The sequence below is a fragment of the Galleria mellonella genome, unplaced genomic scaffold (genome assembly GCF_026898425.1).
Source record: "Galleria mellonella isolate WM207_F2 unplaced genomic scaffold, CSIRO_AGI_GalMel_v1 utg30843, whole genome shotgun sequence".
In the NCBI taxonomy this organism is placed as follows: Eukaryota; Metazoa; Arthropoda; class Insecta; order Lepidoptera; family Pyralidae; genus Galleria; species Galleria mellonella.
In genome coordinates, this window is record NW_026442070.1 from 1 (window position 1) to 9,061 (window position 9,061).

A 9,061-nucleotide genomic window follows, 5' to 3' on the forward strand; every position below is an offset into this window, starting at 1 on the left:
AGTCGCAAGGCATACTCGGCATCTCTCCCCCAACCGGTGTGGATGGTGCTGTTGAGCACGCCCAGGCAGGATGTCGGGTGCCGCATGCGTGCGCTAACCAAGAGCTACCACCTCCTAATCCAGGGTGTTATGCGACTCCCGTGCCCATTGGATGATTTGCAGCCAGGAGGTAAATTCGGCTGTATTCTAACGGAGCCTTCCCAACACCGGGCCGAATTGGGAAGTAACGGTGGCCTTACCGCGTCAAGGGGCTCTGGCGTGGCGGACCTTTCCTAGTTCCCCTTAAAAAGACATAGACCCGACAGCTCACCCTGTTGAGCCAAGGGTCGTAAGAACAAGATGACAACAACAACAACAAAAACAAAAAACAACAACAACAAAACTGGACAACGGACAAGGCAACGACAACAAGGACAACGGACACGGAGAAAAGAGGAGAGCGGAGCAGTGGAAGGCAGGGGAGGTCGAGGGGCTAGGCGGAAGTTTAGCTTCCTCGACGCTCTCTCGCCAGAGGAGCGGGCGCTGTTTGAGGAGCACGCCAGGGAGGATGACGACGACATGCCCTCTTGCAGCGGCGGCGCTCGCCTGGTGGTAACGCCTGGTGCCGCTGCAGCAGCAACGAGGCACCAAGACCCCCGCCGGCAGGCGGTAGTGGGTCGGCCTCGGGCGAGTCGCATCGGGCAGAGCCTGACGGCGCTCGAAGGAGAAGGAGGGAGAGGCGCAGAAGAGGTGGGCAACGCCCCCTCCCAGAAGCTGGCCAACCCGGCGGGTGCGACGACCCTCACAGGAAGGCATGAGTGGTTCCACCATGAAGTGGTACCTACGGCACCTCCGTGATGGGAATGAAACCCGGAGGCAGCGGAGGCTCTAGCCAGGAGCAAGAGCCAAGGGAGCAACGCATCCCAGCAAAGGGGAACGACAGCAACGTGCCAGCTCGCGCGCAAGGCAGCGGTAACAGCAACCGTGGCCCGGTCAGCACACGGACCGTAAGGCGTGGCGACAGCAGGGCAGCGCCCGCGGGCACGTACGCCCAAGCCGGAAAAAGGAAGAGCGGCCAAATCACGCCGCAGGAGCCCCCCGATCCAAAAGGGTGCGAGGCACAGATACAAAGGCAGCCGGGGGCCAACCATCTGGACCGGCTCCTCACCGGGTGGAGGAGGGGCGGCGCGGATATGCGGATGCTGTCAGAGGCATCCGCATGGCTGTTCTGCCTTTCAAATACCCGGCGGAGTCGCTGAAACCGGAGGAGCTCACCGTGCTTCAGGACATCCTGATGGACGAGGCGTCCAAAGGAGAGGACTACACGGCGTCCTTCCTGGGCATCGACTTCAGGGAGGCATGATGCAGGTGGACTGCCTGGACGAGTCGTCCGCCGACTGGCTGAGGGAGCACGCTCCAAAGCTGGGAAGTGGCTGGACGGGCCCTGTCCTCTGCGCGAAGAGGGTGGAGGATGTGCCAATCATGCACAGCATGACAATGTTCCTCCCTCGGAGCGGGGACAGGACCTATGAGTACGCCTTGAGCCTGGTGAGGAACCAGAACCGGGGACTCAGTATCTCGGCCTGGTGTGTTGTCAGTAGCAGCAAGGAAAGGAAAAGCTAGGCGACATACGAGGATGGAGACTGTTACACCTGTACATAGACGACGAATCGTACAAGTACGTCCGGGCAGCGAGCTTCCGCCTGTTTTACAGGTTTAGCACGGTGGTCATGCGGCCCCACAAGCCTGCTGACACCGCGAGCAAGGAAGCAAAACGCCTGCGACACAGGACAAGGGCGTCGATAACCAGGCAGTGCCAGAGTCCGCCCCGTTGGTAGCACGGATGGAGGTGGACGAGTTGTCGGAGCAGCCCTGCGCAAGCAAGGTCTGGACAGGCAGTTGGCAGCAACGACCACTGACGTCCTGGATGCCCAGGGAACACGGAGCTACCCTCCACGCAGGAGCTCCTAGAGGGACTAGGAGACGCCCAATGGACAGCAGTGCGGTTGACGGCGGGGCAGAGGCTCTCTTTCCTCGAGCCCATACTATGATAGCCGTCAACATGGAAATTGCCCAAGTGAACCTGCATCACGCGGCGGCAGCCTCAGCTGTCATTACGAGCAGGTTCACAGCGGATAAACTGGGCATCACTGCTGATCCAAGAGCCTTGGGTCTACAGAGGAGAGGTAAAGGCCTCAAGACGGAGGCAAAACAAGGTAATCTGGGATCTCTCCAGCGAGAGACCTAGATCGTGCATAGTGGTCAGGAATAATATTGATGTCTTCTGCATTTCAGAGTTCCTGACGCAGGATGACAACGCAACGAATCAGGACAACGGATACGGACCACGACAGGGAGAAGGTAAGAGCAGGCGGAGCAGCTGGAGGCCGGGGAGGTCAGGGAGCCAAACGGAAGTTTAGCTACCTTGATGCTCTCTCGCCAGAGAGAGGAGCGGGCGCTGTTCGAGGAGCATGCCAGGGAGGACGAAGACGACATGCCCTCTAGCAGCGGCGCCCGCCGCTCAACAGACGTCAAGACCGCTGATGCAGCCCAAGGCACCACCAGGACCCACCGAAATAGGCCTAGCCACTCGGACTCGGGAGAGTCGCATCGGGCAGAGGCCGGTGGCGCACGCAGGAGAAGAAGGAGGCGCAGAGGGGGGAGGGCAGAGATCTCTCCCAACGGCGGACAGACACGGCGGGTATGATGACCCTCGGAAGAAGGCCATGAGCGGTGCCTGCCTGAAGTGGTATCTGCGGTACCTCCGGGATGGGATGACCCCCGAAGCGGCGGAATCCCTGGCCAAGCGACGGTACGCGGATACCGCGATATCCCCAACAAGGGAACGGGGCAAAGCAGCGTCGGAAAGTGCGCAAGGCAGCCGGTCTATAGACCGTGGCCAGGTTAGTGCATCACTGACCGAAAAGCGCGGTGACGGGAAGGCGGTCACCTTTGCAGAGACCGTAAAGAGGAAGAGCGGTCAACTGACACCACAGGCGCCCCCAGTTCGAAAAGGCTGAGGGACAGCAGCAGGAGAGCCGAAGGACAACCATCAGCACCGGCTCCCCCCGGGTGGGAGGAGGGGCGGCGCAGGTATGCGGACGCTGTCAAAGGCATCCGCATGGCTGTACTGCCTCAAGCCTACCCGGCGGTGTCGTTGGAGTCGGAGCAGCTCACGGTGCTCCAAAACCTCCTCCTGGAAGAGGTAGCCGGCGGAGCTGAATACGCGGCGTCCTTTCTCGGAGTTGAATTTAGAGGTGGCATGCTACAGGTGGACTGCAATGACCAGGCGTCCGCCGACTGGCTGCGGGAATTTACCCCAAAGTTAAGTGGCTGGACCGGTCCAGTCCTCTGTGCAAAAAGGGCGGAGGACCTGCCGGTCATGCACAGGATGACGGTGTTCCTCCCCCGCAGCGACGACAAGCCGTACCAGTTTGCCCTGAACTTAATCAAGAACCAAAACCGGGGCCTTAGCATCGCGGCCTGGCGAGTCGTCAGTAGCCAGCTGGAGGACAAAGGAGATCTACGAGGATGGAGACTGTACCTGTACATAGATGATGAATCGTACAGGTACATACGTGCAGCGAGCTTCCGCCTGTTTTACAGGTTCAGCATGGTGGTCATGAGGCCGCACAAACCCGTGACCACAGGAAGCAAGGAGGACGGGAAGACTGCCACCCAGCCGAGTGGTAGCGCGTCAACACGGACAGGAACGATGGCAAGCAAGGAGATGGAGAGGATGCAGGTGGACGCCGTGGCAAAACAACCGGGCGTGAGCAGGGTTGAGCAGACCACGAAGGTCGCTACCGCTGACGTCCTGGATGCCCAGGAAACCGAGCTACCCTCCACCCAGGAACTCCTCGAGGGACTAGAGGACCACGACCAAGTGGACAGCAGCGCGAACGACGGAGGGGATGTGGACATGCCCCCCCTCGAGCCACTACCTTAATGGCCGTCGACGTGGAAGTTGCCCAAGTGAACCTGCATCACGCGGCGGGGGCCTCAGCGGTGATTACGAGCAGGTTCACAGCGGATAAGTTGGGCGTTCTGTTGATCCAAGAACCTTGGATCTACAAAGGAGAGGTCAAAGGCCTCAAGACGGAACAAAACAAGGTAATCTGGGACATCTCCAGCGAGAGACCTAGATCGTGCATAGTGGTCAGGAATAATATCAATGTCTTCTGCATTTCAGAGTTCCTGACGCAGGATTTGGTGGCGGTACAGGCCAGAGACTGGGAGGGCAAAAGCTTCGTCCTGGCATCAGCCTACTTCCCAGGGGAGACAGCAGCGGCACCCCCTGAGGGGTGGTGGAAAGGCTCGTGGAGTACTGCAAGAGGCACAGGCTGCCCCTCATCATCGGATGTGATGCGAATGCTCACCACGTGGAATGGGGAGCACGGATTGCAACGCAAGGGGTGAGTCTCTATTAGAGTATGTATTAGGTAGTAATTTAGCAATTGAGAATGTGGGTTGTGAACCCACTTTTATAACTATAAGCAGGAGGGAGGTGCTGGACATCACCTTCAGCAGCGAGCATGCTAACGGATGGGTCTCAGGGTGGAGGGTTTCAACGGAGCCCTCCCTGTCAGACCACAGAATAATAAGGTTCGCACTGAAGGTGAAGGTCAGGCAACTTCCCCCGAGACGCAACCCTCGAAGAACAAACTGGGGTGCCTTCAGGGAAAACTAAAGGAGGGTTACAAAGGCAGGTCAGATCGATGATAGCGTTACGGGCCTGGGGATAGAGAGCAGGGTGTTGGCACTAAATGTGTCATCATTCACTAAAGCCTACAATGATAGCTGCCCCCAAATAGCGCCCACAGATAGACGCAACTGTCCCTGGTGGACAAGAAAGCTCGCAGACCTCAGGAAAAAGGTACGCAGCCTATTTAACAAGGCGAAGCGTACAGGGGTCTGGGAGGAGTACAGGTGCTACCTAACTCTATACAATAAAGAGATTAGGTCAGCAAAACAACACAGTTTTAGGAGCTTCTGCGAAAAAGTCTCCTCCACACCAGAAGCGGCGCGGCTGCACAAAGCTCTGGCCAGTGGGAAGATGACACGGAACTGGCTATCAAAAGGAGTGACGGGACGTTTACGACCAGCGCGGAGGACAGGCGTCAGAGCTTCTGCGTGCTCACTTCCCGGAGACCATCCCGGTGTACCAGAGTCTACCTGTGAGCGAACATAGGCCAACCCGCTTGGATTGGGTAATCGCTAAACAGCTAGTTACTGACTGGGACTCGATCAAGTGGGCTATGGCCTCGTTCGAAAAATTCAAGTCTCCGGGGGTGGATGGCATCTTCCCGGCGTTTTTGCAACAGGGCGAGCAGCTGTTGCTACCTCACCTTGTTCGGCTGCTAAGGGAGAGCCTTGCACTGGCGTACATCCCGGACCCATGGAGGACGGCAGAGGTGATCTTCATACCAAAAGCAGGAAGGGAGGACTCCTTTGGCCAAATCCCACAGGCCGATCAGTCTAACCTCCTTCCTGCTGAAGAGATGGAAAAGATCATTGACAACAATATAAGGTCGACGGCGCTGAGGTCTCACTCTGGATTCTGCTCAGCTTGCGATGGAAGCAGCAAGATCAACCAAACGCTCTGTACCAGTTGCCAAGGCAACAAAAGCACTGATGGTATGCAAACGGCTGGCGGGTAGATCCTGGGGCTGTAAGCCAAAGATCATTAGGTGGTTGTACACCATGATTGTCCGACCGATTACTACATACGGGGCGGTATCCTGGGCCTCCGTGGCGGCACAGGCTTCGGTGGTAACCCAACTGGCTAGACTTCAGCGGTTAGCATGTGTGTGCATGACGGGAGCAATGCGGACCTGCCCTACGGCAGCTCTGGAGGTCCTGATGGAACTCACACCGCTCCATATAATAATAGGTCAAGTAGCCAAGCACTCACTTCTGCAGATAACAGCAGAGGGTGGTGGCAAAGGCAAATAATCTCGTCCCAGAGGATGGAGAGAATAAGTGGCGATATCCATTGCCCTCCTCCCGAGGGACGGCATCAGTACCAAAACGTTAACTTCACGAGGAAGTTTAAGGTTACCCTTGGTAGCAAGAGTGAGTGGAACGACCCCACTCTTGAGCAAATGCTGAGGGATAGCACATTGAGGTGGTACACCGACGGCTCGAAAATGTCGGAAGGAATCGGTGCAGGTATCGCAGGTCCGCGTACCAAGCTCTCCATACCGATGGGAAGTTTTCCGAGCATTTTCCAGGCCGAAGTTCTGGCCATAAGTCGGTGTATAGAGATAAACCTCCATCGCAACTATCGGAATGAGCGAATAACTATTCTCAGCGATAGCCAGGCGGCACTAAAAGCGATCTCCTCTTACGAGATCAAATCGCTACTAGTGCAGGAGTGTGAGAAAGGCTAAAGCCTTAGCTGAACGAAAAGAACCAGGTACACACCTGATCTGGGTGCCTGGTCACAGGGGAATAGCCGGCAATGAACTGGCTGACGAGCTTGCCCGCTCCGCAGCCTCCACTACTATGGTGGGGCCCGAACCATTCACTGGAGTGGGTCCCCATACGGTGAAGGAGCTGCTCCGCAAGGAGGAAAGAGCGTGCAGGGAGACACATTGGCAGCGAGCGCATGGGATGCGTCATGCCAAACTGTTAGTTGGGGGTATAACCATAAGAGGTTCGAGGCTATAATTAATCTCCCAAGAAATAAACTCAGGCTCCTGGTCGCATTCTACACCGGCCACTGTAAGCTAAAAAGGCATCTATCGAACATGGGCCTTTCATCTTGCGCTAACTGTCGGTTCTGCGACAGTGAGCCTGAAACCCCGGAGCACCTGCTATTCGACTGTAACGCAGTCTGTAGGCGCAGGTCGAAGGCCCTCGGATCCATGTTTCCGGATAGGGATCACACTGCCTCGCTAGCACCCAGTAGGATATTGGACTTTATCAATATGCTGGGGCTTAGTGAGTCCCTGTGAGTTAGGAGAGGGCACAATAGACCCATGGTCGCAGTGCATGCCTCAATTAATAATCTATCCCCATTGTTGATAGAGACAGGCCTTTTGAGGCCCTGAAGCTCATTAAACTATCTTGGCCAATGGGTCCTACGTCAACAAGATGGATACAAATACAAATACTAAAACAACAACAACAAACCACGATGAATCGACAACGCAACGAATCAGGACAACGGATACGGACCACGACAGGGAGAAGGTAAGAGCAGGCGGAGCAGCTGGAGGCTGGAGGGGGAGGTCAGGGAGCCAAACGGAAGTTTAGCTACCTTGATGCTCTCTCGCCAGAGGAGCGGGCGCTGTTCGAGGAGCATCCAGGGAGGACGAAGACGACATGCCCTCTAGCAACACCCCGCCGAATTGGACGTCAAGCGCTGATGCCGCGCCAAGGCACCACCAGGACCCACCGAAATAGGCCTAGCCACTCAAGACTCGGGAGAGTCGCATCGGGCAGAGGCCGGTGGCGCACGCAGGAGAAGAAGGAGGCGCAGGAGGGGACTCAGGGGCAGAGATCTCTCCCAACGGCGGACAGACACGGCGGGTATGATGACCCTCGGAAGAAGGCCATGAGCGGTGCCTGCCTCAAGTGGTATCTGCGGTACCTCCGGGATGGGATGACCCCCGAAGCGGCGGAATCCCTGGCCAAGCGACGGTACGCGGATACCGCGATATCCCCAACAAGGGAACGGGGCAAAGCAGCGTCGGAAAGTGCGCAAGGCAGCCGGTCTATAGACCGTGGCCAGGTTAGTGCATCACTGACCGAAAAGCGCGGTGACGGGAAGGCGGTCACCTTTGCAGAGACCGTAAAGAGGAAGAGCGGTCAACTGACACCACAGGCGCCCCCAGTTCGAAAAGGCTGAGGGACAGCAGCAGGAGAGCCGAAGGACAACCATCAGCACCGGCTCCCCCCGGGTGGAGGAGGGGCGGCGCAGGTATGCGGACGCTGTCAAAGGCATCCGCATGGCTGTACTGCCTCAAGCCTACCCGGCGGTGTCGTTGGAGTCGGAGCAGCTCACGGTGCTCCAAAACCTCCTCCTGGAAGAGGTAGCCGGCGGAGCTGAATACGCGGCGTCCTTTCTCGGAGTTGAATTTAGAGGTGGCATGCTACAGGTGGACTGCAATGACCAGGCGTCCGCCGACTGGCTGCGGGAATTTACCCCAAAGTTAAGTGGCTGGACCGGTCCAGTCCTCTGTGCAAAAAGGGCGGAGGACCTGCCGGTCATGCACAGGATGACGGTGTTCCTCCCCCGCAGCGACGACAAGCCGTACCAGTTTGCCCTGAACTTAATCAAGAACCAAAACCGGGGCCTTAGCATCGCGGCCTGGCGAGTCGTCAGTAGCCAGCTGGAGGACAAAGGAGATCTACGAGGATGGAGACTGTACCTGTACATAGATGATGAATCGTACAGGTACATACGTGCAGCGAGCTTCCGCCTGTTTTACAGGTTCAGCATGGTGGTCATGAGGCCGCACAAACCCGTGACCACAGGAAGCAAGGAGGACGGGAAGACTGCCACCCAGCCGAGTGGTAGCGCGTCAACACGGACAGGAACGATGGCAAGCAAGGAGATGGAGAGGATGCAGGTGGACGCCGTGGCAAAACAACCGGGCGTGAGCAGGGTTGAGCAGACCACGAAGGTCGCTACCGCTGACGTCCTGGATGCCCAGGAAACCGAGCTACCCTCCACCCAGGAACTCCTCGAGGGACTAGAGGACCACGACCAAGTGGACAGCAGCGCGAACGACGGAGGGGATGTGGACATGCCCCCCTCGAGCCACTACCTTAATGGCCGTCGACGTGGAAGTTGCCCAAGTGAACCTGCATCACGCGGCGGGGGCCTCAGCGGTGATTACGAGCAGGTTCACAGCGGATAAGTTGGGCGTTCTGTTGATCCAAGAACCTTGGATCTACAAAGGAGAGGTCAAAGGCCTCAAGACGGAACAAAACAAGGTAATCTGGGACATCTCCAGCGAGAGACCTAGATCGTGCATAGTGGTCAGGAATAATATCAATGTCTTCTGCATTTCAGAGTTCCTGACGCAGGATTTGGTGGCGGTACAGGCCAGAGACTGGGAGGGCAAAAGCT

The 9,061-nt window shown here is 57.3% G+C and overlaps 1 protein-coding gene across 1 annotated transcript; it reads left to right on the forward strand.

Moving 5' to 3' along the window:
- Positions 1–3,100: 3,100 nt before the first annotated feature.
- LOC128200889 (uncharacterized) lies at positions 3,101–3,928 on the forward strand. The gene has a single exon (XM_052895737.1). It carries the CDS (start codon positions 3,101–3,103, stop codon positions 3,926–3,928), a length of 828 nt encoding a protein of 275 aa, XP_052751697.1.
- Positions 3,929–9,061: the final 5,133 nt, after the last annotated feature.

Bases quoted from the DNA above. Each gene is read 5' to 3' on its own strand.
- LOC128200889 (XM_052895737.1), top strand. From the start codon at position 3,101: ATGGCTGTACTGCCTCAAGCCTACCCGGCGGTGTCGTTGGAGTCGGAG.